The sequence below is a fragment of the Perca fluviatilis genome, chromosome 12 (assembly GCF_010015445.1).
Source record: "Perca fluviatilis chromosome 12, GENO_Pfluv_1.0, whole genome shotgun sequence".
NCBI classification, from domain to species: Eukaryota; Metazoa; Chordata; class Actinopteri; order Perciformes; family Percidae; genus Perca; species Perca fluviatilis.
This window is the reverse complement of record NC_053123.1, coordinates 27,197,434-27,213,103: the sequence shown is the minus strand read 5'-3', so window position 1 is coordinate 27,213,103 and position 15,670 is coordinate 27,197,434. Positions and strand designations below refer to the sequence as shown.

Genomic DNA, 15,670 nt, shown 5'->3' with positions numbered 1-15,670 from the left:
TTATACATTGTTCGTCTACTATTTCATTACTAAATTCCTTTCTGAGACTTTTTTTATGCGAGAAATCAACTATGTAGAGCTCAAATATGGGCCGTTTTCCGGAAATTTATGGCTAATTGCAAATTTGGTCCGACTGTGTCGGAGTTCAGAAGCTCCACGGTCTGACGTCAGCCGGCGGGTGCCTGCCGGGGTCGATGGCTCGCCGCCCGGCCTGTCTATCGGGAGACTCGCGGACAAGTGGCGTTTATTTCCCCGATCGTTTGTTTAAATAACTCAACTCACATATCCATTATAAGATTAACTGGAACCTGTGGTTTTTCGTAGTTATAATGCTCCACAAGAGATTGCGGGTGTACCAAGCTCGCTAACCGGGATGTCACTCACACACACAGAGCAGGCAGAGGAGAGGGAGAGCAGCGTCTGACAGGGCAGAGAGTTACCCGTCTCCCATTGACAGTCTTGTAAATAAATTATAACATGTATATTAAATCTGTCAGTCTTCATCTATCATAGGCGCCGATTTATGTTTTCCTCCGTGGGTGCTCACAGATGCACGCCCCTTTAAAAAAAAATAAAAATAAAAAAAAAGTAGTCAAAAATGTTTGCATATCAGAACCTTAGGAAATGGACAGCGGCCGACACAAACACACACTCATATCAACTCGATAATGAAGCCGTAAAGTATCTTTCAACTTAGGACAGCGCCACTTCTCACAAATAGATGGGATTGGAGATGAGAAGTTTAACTGACACGTACCCGCGATCAGTGCTCACACGCTCCACTTAGCACCAACTACAATGTTTAATTTTAAATGAATGTCTGTGCTCGAGCTCGAGGCAACGTGAAACCACTTCATTATATTCCATCTTCATGTCAGTGACAATACTTTGGCAACAGGTGGAACGGTTAGCTATTAGGGTTGCATTCTCAAAGAATGCAACTCCAAACTCGTGTTGCTGTCATGTTGTAATTTTTGGTGGGTCAGACCCATCAGCTAGCGATGGGGGGCCGAGACTGAGCTCTACATGGAAAATGTATGCACCAAACAAGCCACTTTGAAATTTGTTTCATGAATACAAAAGTTGTTAAAGATGTAGGTCCAGCTTTGGTGACATTAAATGACCAGACAGCAACAATAGTCCTGCAACCTCAGAATCACGGCTAAACAAAGGCAAACAACATCGGCCTCCCAGCTGGTTAACTGACTGGAATTTAAATTGTGTTACGGAAATTTTTTTTTTGTGTCTGCCCTTACAAATACAGTATTGCACCAATTGTCAGCGCTATGTTGGCAGAAAAATAAGTGACATTTAAATGTCTTGTTTTTGGTAATGACAGTTTGATTTTAATGTTTATGTGAAAGTAGTGTACGTTTACATGTTCACAGTTAAGGTTTTGAGATTTAGTAAGAGGCTTCAATCCTAGAAATACAAACATCACTATATCCCTTGGAAAATGGATTACTGGTGCCATTCAACCTGGTTTCGGTGTGCCGATCTGACGGCTACATCCTTCTTTATGATGAATCATGCACAAGTTGAAGGAGCTGATGGGATTACATTTCACTGGAATTGTGCCTCCTACGACTTCATGTGACAAATAAAGTTGATTGATAACACTTATCTTGTTAAGCATGTTTTTAATCAACTTTACACACATCGATAAAGCAACAGCAAAGATCCTCTACAGTCGCTGCTCACGGCGCTGACACGATACCATGATTATCATTCACGGAGTCAGGAAGGCAGAAAATTGCAGTACATTTAAAGTCTGTTTTCAGAGAATGTAAAACCTGCTGTTATCGGAACGTGGCTGGTATTTGCATATTTTTGAACTTCTGCTGCAGAGTAAAACAGGGATGTGCCAAATCTATTTAAATTCATTACAGGACCATTTAGACTGAGATTTTAGGACAGAATTTGAAGTGGCGCGGCTGGCTCTCGTTAGATTTATGTGCGCTGGTATCCTGGCACAAAATGAACACAAACCACCAGCCAAAATCTGTCTCTGGCTGTTGTGTGTGTTACTGTATCAGCTGATGTGGCAGGTAAACAACCATCTTTTTGGAGGTTTTGTCATTGTCTTAAAAAGTCAGAACGGAAGAAATAAGAGTGCACCTTTTCACCCTGCCTGCCGCAGGCAAATGATTATCTTTCACCCTAGTTACAGTATGATGTGTGTGGGTGTATGTGAGGACGCGCTGTGTGTGTGTTTTGAACATTTCCATTTGAATTGTGTGTAGTTATAAGTGTTGGGTGAGAAATATGTGAATGTGGGCCCGTGTTTGAGACAATGTGAAGTGTTTGAAGGGTAGAAGCATTTGTCGAGAGCTTTTGCAAATGTGTGTGTGTGTGTGTGTGTGTGTGTGTGTGTGTGTGTGTGTGTGTGTGTGTGTGTGTGTGTGTGTGTGTGTGTGTGTGTGTGTGTGTGTGTGTGTGTGTGTGTGTGTGTGTGTGTGTTTTACTGTGGAATGTAGGTGTGTTACTGTGGAGTGTAGGTGTGTAGTCAGTAGTTAAGCCTGACTAATGAGGAAATACGGCTGAGCTCTGTCCTAATGAGATCCTGCTGTGACTGACAGCCTTATTACCACACAATCATCTGTCTACACAAACACACACACACACACCACCCACTCCCTCTTTTTAACCCACTCACCGACACTCTTCTTTGCTTACTCTCCCTCTCACAAACACACACACACACACACACACACACACACACACACACACACACAGTCAAACACTCCTTTCTTCATCACTGGATTTCAATGTAGCAAAAATAAGTATTGCTGACACAGAATCTGAATTGTCAGTGTTTTAAAGAGGTTAAACTTTGTTACTGTACAGCCACGTGAAAATTATAGTTAGTAATTCAGATTTCTCAATATACACTTCCAACATCAAGAAGACAAAGACCCACAATCTTAACGACAAAACAAAACCTGCAACAACAACACACATTTACCCCGCACATCAAACAAACATACTTAACCTCGAGATCTTTAAATCTGATCATCCTCAGTAAAATATATTAAATAGAAGTAAACTTACACGTGCATCATATATAACTCTTAGCATACCGTTCATCTCTATCGAGAACCCCCATCTTTTAACCCCCATCAACTAAGGCATGGATACCCGAACCGAGCCCGACGGGTCCCAACGGTACCCGCCGGGCCGTGCCAGGTTCGGACAGATATTTAGAAATTATGGTCGGGTTCGGGTCGGGCTCAGTCACATCAGCGTGATAAGACGTTTGTTGTAAAATGGTGCTGCGGCTCCTTTAAGAGAGCTCAGTGTGTGTGTGGGGTGTGTGTGTGGAAAGTGGGCAGAAGAGCTATAGAGAAAGAGGAAGCAGACGTGTAGATGTGACCGGAGCAGAGTTGGTGCAATAAGTTTAAGTTTTATTGTAGCTACACAGTGTGTGCGGTGTCCGATATAAACCCCAGACTGAAAGCCAAGTTCATTCATTTGCTCACCAGAAACAGGATATTAACCATGACGATATTCATGTTAGAACGTCGGCCCTGGAGGTAACAAGTCCCCCCTGGTTTTCTGACCACAGTCGGAAAAGAAGCGATCAGGAAAGGTTAACACATTGAACATTTTAACAGCTTATTAACGTGCGCTTGTGGCCCCGTGTGCGCTGTTGACATTTCAGAATGCCTTCCTACAGTTGCTTAATAAAAGCTTTCCACACAAAAACGTAGCCTACATGTGTCATTAGTATGTGTCAGGCTCGGACACAAATATCTTAATGCCTGTCGGACACGGGCCGGGCTCGGACAGAAAAATTCGGCCCGATCCAGACTCTACCATCAACTAAAACTTCAGCAGTGCGTTCAGGGCTTTTTTTCTGGCCATTATTGTCCACCTGTCCAAAAAAACAAGAAAAACAAACAAAGACAGAAAACAAACACAACCTTTCAAACATTGTTTAAGTATGAATATATAAGCCTTTATGCATTTTTGCCTTTTCCCAGGTGATATAAAACCGTTGTCTTTACTCTCCAATACATTTGATTTGTTGTTCACATTGGTAAATTACATTTAGTTTTTGGCCTAGTGGCTGTTGATTAAAAACAATTATAAGCAATGAACACACACTATCTCTTATGCACCATCCGAGTAGATTGTGACATCTTAACAGGATTTGTAAATAATGATATTTTTTTTGGTGGTAACAAAGACGTGAAGGCGTTATGCATCAACATGAATTAAAACAAGGCTGACCTTTCGCTGTTGTGTTCTTCATTGGGCTGGGTGCTGCATAGAAACGACTTGCACTGTCGCGCTCTTAAGGCGCTAACACACTAACCCGATAATTGGCCGTTGGACAGTCTGGCGAGGTCGGTGACTCGAGTCTGTTCGGTGTGTTCCGCGCCGTCGTCCGTCCGAGGGGCCGTCGGCCTTCATTTTGCCCGACCTGACATGTTCAGTCGGAGGCAGGGCAGTTGGGACTCACCTGGAAATGGCGAGCAGAATGAGGTGACTAGAGTCTCGCAAAATCTGACGAAAATCTTGAGCTGAAATGAAGACAGATTCCACCATGACAGTCTGTCTTTGAATTTCCGGAGAAAACAAACCCATGTGACGCGTTCGTCCAATCAGTTGCTGGTTGGGCAACAATACAGATTAGCGCCGCCTGCTGTTATGGAGACATATTACATCTCGTCTCTTCGGTGTGTTCTGAGGCACTTTTTGGTCCAACTCGGGGAGACTGATCAGTCCGACTGGCTTTTCTGCCGACAGTTGGCCTTCTGGTTGGTGTGTAACTGCCTTTACATGCACACAAGTTCTTAGTATTACTCTAGTTTTTTTGGGGGAGGGGGGGTTTTGTTTGTTTTTTTTGGAGCTTTATGAAGATGTCCGCTTGTGTACATGCGTCTGCGGTTTCAATGTGCGTTTTGAAACCGCCTTCTCAGCAGACCCTGCCTTTGATTGACAGGCGCTCCCTGCATGACCTGGATCCTTTGCTTAGCAGAAAATTGATGGAGAGGAGTTGAGGGAGTGTGCGTGGGTGGTTGCTAAGTTGAAAGAGCGTTGGAGGTGATTGTGAAACAGAGAAAAGGCAGAAGGACGAGGGAAAAATACAAAAAAAGATGAATGAGCACTTGCTGCTCCTATTTGTATTTTAATCTATGCACAATCTGCGATGCCTTCTTATTTTCCTCTTTACATTCCAAAACTGTCTTGTGTGAAGGGGCCAGTGGAGCTGTGGGTGGTGCATTATCTTGATTCTCTTCGGATCCTGTGATTTCACTCTTGTTATTTGTGTAGTGCTCCGCGTGATACATCAGACTCCACCAAGTGTTTTTTTTTTATTTATTTTATGTGCCATCGCCTTAGATGTGTTTTCACATACAGTATGTTATTGTAAAAATCAAGGACTCGGTCAGTAAAAAGAGATCGGTAAACATAAGACAGACTTATGAGAGACTTATAAGAGAATAGCGAGACAATGCAAGATGAGCACAGCAAGAAATTATTCAGAGCCTCTCCTTTAGATGAGAGTCTAGTTATTTAAAGGCTTAAATGTAAAAGTACCTCTCACAAAAGCTTTCAGACAGTGTGGCAGCGAGCAGCATGTCGTCAGAAAATGTCCCATGTATCAACCATCAATTATCTCTCAAGTGCCCAAACTTTGAGTGCATGTAATACACAGGACTATTGCTGCTTGTATTGGCATTGTTAAAGGAACATGCCGACTTATTGGGAATTTAGCTTATTCACCGTAACCCCCAGAGTTAGACCCTTCTCATCTCCGTGTGTGTTGTAAGGCTGTCTGACAGCTCCAGCTGCATCACGCCAGCACAGAACAGGCAGGTGAATGGTTCCAGCAATCCTACTGCTCCGAATAAGTGACAAAATAACGCCAACATGTGCCTATTTACATGTTGCGATTTGTAGAATCACAGCGTGTACAAAAAACAATACAGACACAGCCATCTTCTAACCGTAAACAAACCGGGAACTATATTATCAGGCGGAAGAATATTGTACTTGGGCGGAATGATTTGCTTTGCAGCAAGCCTGTCTGAGAATATAGTTCCCGGTTTGTTTACGGTTAGAAGATGTCTGTGTCTCATGTGACCTTGTTTTTTGTACACGCTGTGACTCTACAAATCACAACATGTAAATAGGAACATGTTGGCGTTATTTTGTCACTTATTGGGAGCAGTAGGCTAGTTGGAACCAGTTACCTGCAGGATCTGTGCTAGGCTAAGCTACCGGTGGAGCCGTCAGAAAGCGTTACAACACGCACGGACACGAGAAGGGTATGTATCGACTTGTCTTACTCTGGGGGTTACGGTGAATAAGCTAAACTCCCAATAAGTCGGCGTATTCCTTTAAAGGTCTGAAAAACTATACTAAAGTATTCATAATGATTAATATTATCATTGTAATAAGATCATAACAATTAAAACAAAGTCAACCACTGGACAAAGGACAGTAATTTGTGAGATTTTGCAAATCAAAAAAAAAGAAGAAAAAACAAAACAAAAGACGATGAGCCTTGGAAAGCCACATACAACCTAGGGCTGTGCAATTAATCGAAATGTAATCGTGATTATGATTTTGGCTCCCAATGATCACAAAAACAGAATAATCGAGAAAAACAATTATTTAGCTCATTACGTTTTGCAAGTAAACTCTTATTTTCTCTTGTGTTCTGAATGAAAAAGTAAAGTTTAAATAGGAAAAGTATTAAGGCAATTTTCACAGTTGTATGTGTGTGTTTTTTTTTTTTTTTTCCTGTTGATTTATTTAACTTTTTCCACTAAGCTCAATCATTGCAACATCTTTCCAGAAGTCAACGAGTAATCGTGTTGAATTATCGTGATTTCAATATTGACCCGAAATAATCGTGATTATGTTTTTTTCCATAATCGAGTAGCCCTAATACAACCCTCCTTCACCATCTTGTGAAAAATACAATAAAAGCAACTGGTGACAAAAAAAAAAAACAGTTCAGTTTTTACGTGACCTGACCTTATCGCTCCCTGGTATGATCATCAGGTTGGATGGAAGTTTCACATTTCAAGGTTGTTATGGTTAAAACTGGTTAAATTGTGGCTATGTTACAGTGAAGTAATTTCTACTGTATTATAGGGGATTTACTGTCACACACATACTAGAAATGATAATAACGGCATTCAGCACAGTGCATCCATCCCTCCATCTATTCATGGATATACAATATTCTTTTTTTTTTATCCGTGTATCATTTGGTAGGAGAAGTTTCGATACTACTAGGTACTGGGTTATTTCGGTCTATACCCTAAAAGTATCGAGTAGGGGTGCACAATTCAGAAAATGTCACGATTTGATATTGATTTTTAGGCTCAAGATTCGATTCAATATCGATTTTCAATTCAAAAATGATTCTCTATTCAAAAAACGATTCACAGTATATAAATGTAGTTACTTTTCCCATGTGATTGCAGTAGACATATAATTTAAAAGAAAAGAAACACAAATTAAATGTAGTTTGATATTACTTTATATGTCTTCATACAAAAATGAAAACTTTAGTGCCAAGCTTTGGCCAGCTTTCAAATACATTTAATTCAAGTATAAAATAAAACGGTTAAATTAAAAGAGCTTTTCGTTCAGAGTTCAGTGGGAGTTAAGAGCATTGAAAGAGTGCGTTGGTTGACTGGCATGTTAGGTACTTTAGGTTGTTGTTCATCTACATCTTTAATGTTAATCTCTGTCTGATGGCGTACCATGTGAGTTCTCAAGTTTGTGGTGTTTCCAAAATACTTAACTTTTGCTTTGCAAAGCCTGCATATAGCATGATTCCTATCGAGTTCCGTCTACACCCTTGAGGTTATAAAAGCCGAAATGTGCCCAAACTCTCACCTTCAATGGCGATGGAGCAGGTTGAATAATTTTTTCTGTGAGGTTTACCATTGTTTGCTCAGACTAAACTACTTCTGCTGCAGTCGTTTTTCTTTTGATTATGACAAGAGTGCCAAGGCATCAGCGTGAATTCAACGCAGCGCCATCTATGGGAATGGCGAGCTAAACTCATTTCAGGACAATAGTATACACGCCATTACAAAACAGAAAAAAAAATATACTATATATATATATGTGTGTGTGTGTATGTATATATATATATATATATATATATACACACACACACACACACACACACATGCATACATACATACATGCATACATACAGTACAGGCCAAAAGTTCGGACACACCTTCTCATTCAATGTGTTTCTTTATTTTCATGACTATTTACATTGTAGATTCTCACTGAAGGCATCAAAACTATGAATGAACACATATGGAATTATGTACTTAACAAAAAAGTGTGAATTAACTGAAAACATGTCTTATATTTTAGATTCTTCAAAGTAGCCACCCTTTGCTTTTTTTCATAACTCTGCAAACCCTTGGTGTTCTCTCAATGAGCTTCATGAGGTAGTCACCTGAAATGGTTTTCACTTCACAGGTGTGCTTTGTCAGGGTTAATTAGTGGAATTTTTTCCCTTATTAATAAAAAAGCAAAGGGTGGCTACTTTGAAGATTCTAAAATATAAGACATGTTCTCAGTTATTTCACACTTTTTTGTTAAGTACATAATTGCATATGTGTTCATTCATAGTTTTGATGCCTTCAGTGAGAATCTACAATGTAAATAGTCGTGAAAATAAAAAGGAAACGCATTGAATGAGAAGATGTGTCCAAACTTTTGGCCTGTACTGTATATATATGAATCGATTTTGAATCTGTAGAGCTTGAATCGCGATACAAATGTGAATCGATTTTTTTGCACATCCCTAGTATCGCGGACCGATACCCAGCCCAACTACGTACCAATGGTTCAGATCTCTCTGCGATTTCTGAGGTCCTCACCATTGACCTAAAGGTGAGCCGAGATGCTCTGAAGTAAAATCATTTCAGCCACTTGTGTCTGCTTACAAAGTGCTGATCCACTCTTCCACTACCAGGACTGAATCCTTAATGTGAGGCTCAACAGTCGGTCAGAATCACTATTCCACCATCTTCGTAGAAGCTTTCCCTTTTCTGTGTTAACCCTAAAGAACATTAAGATTGACAAATGCTATGATTCGGGACCAAAAAACTGTAGACTGACGTTTTCTTCAAGAACATTCAGTATCTTCTCAACTAATTATTAAACTCCACAAACAGCCAAGGTGACAGAGGTGCAATGCTGTTGTAACCAGGATACAAAAGGATTTTCTTGTTACAGCTAGCAGACTCAAAAATCCCACTTTCGGTACGTCACCAACCAAGAATGATGATTTGGCGTGGAACTGAGCCACCACAAGAGGGCTGGTGACCCGCCAGATGCTGGCACAGCCAAAATACTCAAGATGAATACAAAATACACCAGCATTCATCTGAGGTCTGCTGGTTATTTTTTCACCCAGGATCCAATAGTGTAAAAGAGTGTTGCATTTAGATCAGGGGAATTATTGAAATTACAATTTCTTTTGTGCTACATTTCATCTCGCACACGGGCATCTGTGTTTCCTGCCAAATAACACCCTAGAGAAAGTCTGTGTCATTGTGAGCGCTTTAGTGCTGCTGATGCTGCATGAGCACTCTGCATAAAACATGTGCAGAGTACAATAGCTATTGCAGCAAAATGCCAGTGCTGTGAGTCCTGAAAAACTTTTAATAACAGACTTGATATTGCCATCATAATTTATAGGGTCTCTTTGATTTGCTCACGGAAATTGACTTATTTACATACAGTAACAGGCTCAAGATGATTTCACCTCCTATATTAATGAACTTACTTACTTCAAATGTGAGTAAATGTGTTTTCCGTGTAAATATACAAACTCAGGTACCCACATGTACATTCTCACATACCCACCCACCCACCCACCCACCCACACACACACACACACACACACACACACACACACACACACACACACACACACACACACACATCAGCTCTCTGCCCTGCACACTCTGTGACAAAAGATGAATAATTCACTGCTGCTTCATCTTTCTCGTTCTCCGTATTTGCGTATCCCTCCATTTTCCTACAGGCATGTTAATCACATACAGAAAAGAATCTCTTTAGATGAGACACAAAGCATCTGCATCAGATATCAAATATGATTACATAGAGATGAAAATATAGTTACACGTAGAGGATGAGGAATATTCCAGCTCTGCCAGTGAAGTTGGAGCGAAATAGCTTTTTTTTTTTCTCGATCGTTTCCCCAACTAGACTTTTAAGATCAAAATGCCGCAAGAGGCAGTGGTGAAAAGTAACTAAGGACTTTACTTAAGCCTTTACTGCAGTACTGTACTTAAGTACAATTTAAAGGTACAAAAACTGTACTTTTACTCCACTACACTTCAGAGGGAAATATTGTACTCTTTACTACACTACATTTATTTAATGAATTGAATTATTTACAGATTCAGACTGCTAATACAAAATATCAACAAATAAAATATAAAAGATCATAGATTAAACTACCCAGCCGTATATAAGGTAATTAAAGTTGGCTCCACCTTTATCGACAGCATCATTAAAGTGATACGTATGTTCATCTCTTGATTAATTATTGGAATTCAATTGTATAATATACAATTGGACATAATGAGTACTTCTTTACTTTAGGTACCTTAAGTATATTTCGGTGCTGATACTTTTGTACTTTTACGTAACAGTAGGTAACATTTTTGAATGCTTGACTCTTACTTGTAACAGAGTATTTCTACACTTTGGTATTTCTGCTTTTACTTCAGTAAACAATCTGAGTACTTCTTCTGCTTCTGGCAAGAGGAGCTCCAAAGGAAAGACTGAAATTTCCTCACTGAAATTTGGGAATTTTACCACCCATTTACTTAATTTGTTCATTTTAAAGTAACTTTGAATAACTGCACAACCAACAAAAAATAATTTTTCCTTTTGCAAATTATTTAATATACCAAAATTGCCATTAAAAATTAGATCAAGTGGGCTCAAAACTCGCTCTGGAGGAAAAAAAAAAATATTTTCATAGTCTGTTCAGAATGACTGCTGGCTGCGTCCCATCCTCTCTATGTGGTGTCCTGCAAATTAGGACAGCCATGAAAGCTGTGTAAACTTTCAAGAGGACGTTTGGGGACATTGAAATGTGAGCACATCAGGGAAACGGTAAACAAAAACGGGAAATGAGTGGGAACATGCTGCCAATATATTGTGGGTGCAGAGAAGAAAAAAACAGCCAGGGTTTCGATCAGTGCTTTTCATATATATATATATATATGCTGCTCTCTGCTAATGACTTTCAGGCAAAATCTAAATCCTCGCTCATGTCCCTCCACTGTGCACTTTTTTAACCCTTTTTCTTTTCGCTCCCTTTCTCCAGACCACACCTCAGTTGGAGGACTTGGGGACAGTTTTTACGAGTACCTGCTGAAGGCATGGCTTATGTCAGACAAGACCGATACAGAAGCCCGCAAGACCTATGATGACGCCATCGAGGTACAGTGCAATACAGTTACATTACATAGCATACAGTTCTTTCCACATATGCTAGCTGCTGAACCAAATGGACACTCACAGTGTGCATAATCTGAGAAAAAATTTATTTATGTATATTTTAGGGATGCACCGAACCCAGATTTTTGGGGTTTGATCGAACACCGAACCCACTGGTTAAGATTCTGCCGAACCCCGAACTGAATCTTTCTCCCATCCTCAGCCCATTGACACAGTAAACACATTAATGAAGTAAACAACGTCCACAGCAGTGTATTTTTCATTTTATTTACCTGAATCTGCTGCATTTTGGCTGCTGTCTGTAGATTCCTTCATGCACAACTCGTATTCTTTTGGATGTTTCATACGCAAATTTTTTAACAGCGATGTTGTGTGTAGTTTAGGGTCCTTGCCACCATGAGACAAATCGGCATTGCAAATTGAACAAGTAGCTCGACTTGAATCGCCTTCTTTTGCCTGAATTTTCACTTTCTGACAGCCTACTGCATTGAACGGTCCACCTACGTAAACACCTTCCCGTAATCAACGGCGGCGTCATTATGTCAACTAGCGTAGCGCGCACAGTGCGAGTGTAGAGTCAAAGAGTATAGAAGTAACAAGAGGCGAAACTCAATAGAACGCTGTGTTGCGTTCAGTCCAAGATGGCGGAGCTGCAGCTCGGTGCGTTTGTTGCAATGGAATGTTCTATTGAGTTTCGCCTCTTGTTACTTCTCTTTGGTAGAGTTCAGTTCGGTGGAAAAAAATTCTAAAGTTCGACAGAAACCGAACTCCGTCAAAAAGCACAATATTCGGCCGTATAAATACATATAAATATATATATATATATAAATATATATATATATATATATATATATATATATATATATATATAAACTAAATTCTTTCTTTTGCTCAGTCAATAAACTTTTTTCGTCCATTGGAAGACAACATTTGCAGCCATTTATTCTTGCACAGTATAAAAACACTACTTTAAAACACTGCTGCAGAGAAAGGTGAACCATTAAGGTAAAGACAAACTCTTAATTTGATATTTCAATCGGTTTCCTGTCAAATCACCAGACACCCACAGGAAGAATTAAAATGTATTTTAATTATTTTTTTAATATTTTCTTATATTCAAAATGTTATGTAGGACATTTCATTTCACTGAATGTATAGTTTTTGTTGTTTTACACTTTTATTAAAGGATGAAAAGACATCAAACCAGGCCCAGCTAGAATATTGGAACTTCACAGGCTCAACGCCTTGTGTTTCAGATCTGTAGTCCCAGTTCAACCTGCAGCACCTTTTGCCAACAAAAGTAAACTTACATTTTTACCTGTTGTCCTTTTTATTTTATTTTTTTTTTTTACACAAAAACATTAAACACTCCCTGCTTCCAGTTTCCAGTGCCCATCTTCACAGGAGAGAGTTGTGCTTTTGTTTTTTTAAATAAAGTGAGAGTGGATTTAGCAGGAAGCAGATGTTAGTGGTCTGTAGCTGATGAAGTGAGCAGAACAGATGCTACACAGCGAAGGGTGAGGGATGTGGCTGGATTTTAAATTCTGCACTCACCACTTTTGTTCTGTTTTCTTCTTCCTCCTCACGCTCATACACATGCACTCAATATCAATGCCCCATTCACACAACTTAACCCCATTAACACATTCACACACACACACAAACACACACACACCCTTAATATTCCATTCATAACCTCCATCCACATGCCTACTATAATAAATAATGTGTCATTCTCCCCCCTTTTCTGACCTTATCTCTTCATTCTCACCCAAACACAAACATTTCACACTTCCTAATGTACTCATTCAACCACTACGTGCATACAAATGCTCTCACACAAACTCAAAATTCCATTTGTAAACTCTCACTAAAAACATACTGCGTCATCCCCTTTTTTCTTGGGCCGTATCTTCTCACAAACGTCCACAAATACATTCTCATTTACCACACACACACACACACACGCACACGCACGCACACACTTCCTCCCTCCAGGCCATCGAGCGCCACCTGATACGCAAATCCAACGGCGGCCTGACATTCATTGGTGAGTGGAAGAACGGCCACCTGGAGAGGAAGATGGGCCACCTGGCCTGCTTCGCCGGCGGCATGTTTGCGTTGGGCGCTGACGGCTCGCCCGACGACAAGGCCGGACACTACCTGCAGCTGGGAGCTGAGATCGCACACACCTGCCACGAGTCCTACGACAGGACGGGTGAGGAGGGACACAAACACACACATGTACTTTTGGAATGAATAACACTGCCATGAAAGCACAATAGCTATTAAAAGTAACAACCTGAAGATGAGATTATTTTACATTTTATTTCTGTGGGGTTTCTTACTTTTAAGCCATTATTATTATTATCCTCATTATTGCTATCTCTGCATGCTCTGTAAATTGCACGCCTAGAACCTCAAGATGAACTAGTGCTTCAAACCAGACTGTCATTTTTATTTGATTTATTTAGTTAGACATGACAAGTTGTATCTGAAAGTTATCTGTTTTGCAGGTCCAGTGATTTTTAAACTACCTACAATAAATTCACTGCATCTAGGAATTAGAGTTTGTCTTTAGACTGGTAGGTTGATCGGGCATTTTTTTCTTAGAGGGAAATGTAAATATATCATCTATTCGAAGGAGACCTTTCAAATCACCTGCCTTGGATGTTTTCCTGATAGTTACCAGCAGATAGATATCTGTGTGTGTGTGTGTGTGTGTGTGTGTGTGTGTGTGTGTGTGTGTGTGTGTGTGTGTGTGTGTGTGTGTGTGTGTGTGTGTGTGTGTGTGTGTGTGTGTGTGTGTGTGTGTGTGTGTGTGTGTGTGTGTGTGTGGTGTGTGTCTCTCTGTCTGCTGTCTGCTTGTTTTCTGTCTGTCTGTCTGTCTGTCTGTCTGTCTGTCTGTCTGTCTGTCTGTCTTCTTTTGTCTGTCTTGGCGTTGTTGTCGTCTGCTGCTGTCTGTGCTGCTGCTGCTTGTCTGTCTGTCTGTCTGTCTGTCTGTCTGTCTGTCTGTCTGTCTGTCTGTCTGTCTGTCTGTCTGTCTGTCTGTCTGTCTGTCTGTCTGTCTGTCTGTCTGTCTGTCTGGAAATCGTGAGGTTGCTCTGAGAAAGAGTTTTGCCGTGGCAACAAATGAAGATGGAAAGAGAGGGTGGGTTGGAGAGAGAAATGGAGAACTTTCTGTTTAGGTGGCAGGGAGTTTGATAGCAACGATCAAGCTGTCTGAAGTTGGCCTGTTAGTTGTTAATGAGGAGTCATTCACGGTAGACAGTGAGAGGGCGTGTGTGTTTTAATCCTTTCAGAGACAGCCATGTCCCCACCTCCTTAAACGTCTCAGTAATTTTCCAGTTGTAATGCCCATCATACTTAATTGGCAGTGATACAGGGAAATCACACACACACTTGTGTTATCACCAGCAACTGAACCAAAAAGACAATCAAGGAGCAAAAGATGTGTATTTCCTCTCTGTTTTCCTCTCTTATTCATCCTTTCCCTTTTTAACCTTCCTCACTTTCTTCCTTTTGTCCCTCCATTCACTGTCATTTACTCCCACTTTTCCATTGTTTTCTTCCATCTCTCCTCTCCCATTTCTTCATATTTGTCTTTTTTTCTTTCCCCCCCCTCTCCCTATATATCCCTCTTGCTTTTCTTGTTGCCTCCCTTTTCCCTCTTTCCCTGTCACCACCTCCTCTGTTACTCTTCTCCCCTCCATCTCTTTTTTTTCCTTACCTTTCCTCCTCCCCCTCTTTATCTCTCCTTTATTATCCTTCTCCGCCTCAACCCTTTTCTCCTTCCCTCAAGTGCTGAAGCTCGGCCCGGAGGCCTTTAAGTTCGACAGCGGCCTGGAGGCGGTGGCCGTACGGCAGAACGAAAAGTACTACATCCTGCGGCCGGAGGTCATCGAGACCTACTGGTACATGTGGAGGTTCACCCACGATCCCAAATATCGACAGTGGGGCTGGGAGGCAGCACAGGTAAATATCATACATGGCATTGTAACATCTGTAAATAAATGAGTTGCTTTGTGCAACGTCAATCCCCAGGAAGGATCTGTTGGATTTGCTTTGCAGCACAAAACAAGTGCAGTTGTAAGACCCTGTTCTCCCACACGAAAATGAGCTCCAGCTTTCAGAGTTGCTGGCATTGTTAAATGGAGGACAGCCATGACAA

General features: G+C 40.7%; 1 protein-coding gene across 1 annotated transcript in view; it reads left to right on the top strand.

Annotated features, from left to right (window-relative positions):
• man1a2 (mannosidase, alpha, class 1A, member 2) overlaps positions 1–15,670 on the top strand; it is a 139,778-nt gene that overhangs the window by 110,101 nt on the left and 14,007 nt on the right. The window contains exons 9-11 of the mRNA XM_039817834.1: positions 11,366–11,481; positions 13,498–13,717; positions 15,302–15,474. Coding sequence (XP_039673768.1) covers positions 11,366–11,481; positions 13,498–13,717; positions 15,302–15,474 — 509 coding nt within the window. The remainder of the gene's footprint in view (positions 1–11,365; positions 11,482–13,497; positions 13,718–15,301; positions 15,475–15,670) is intronic.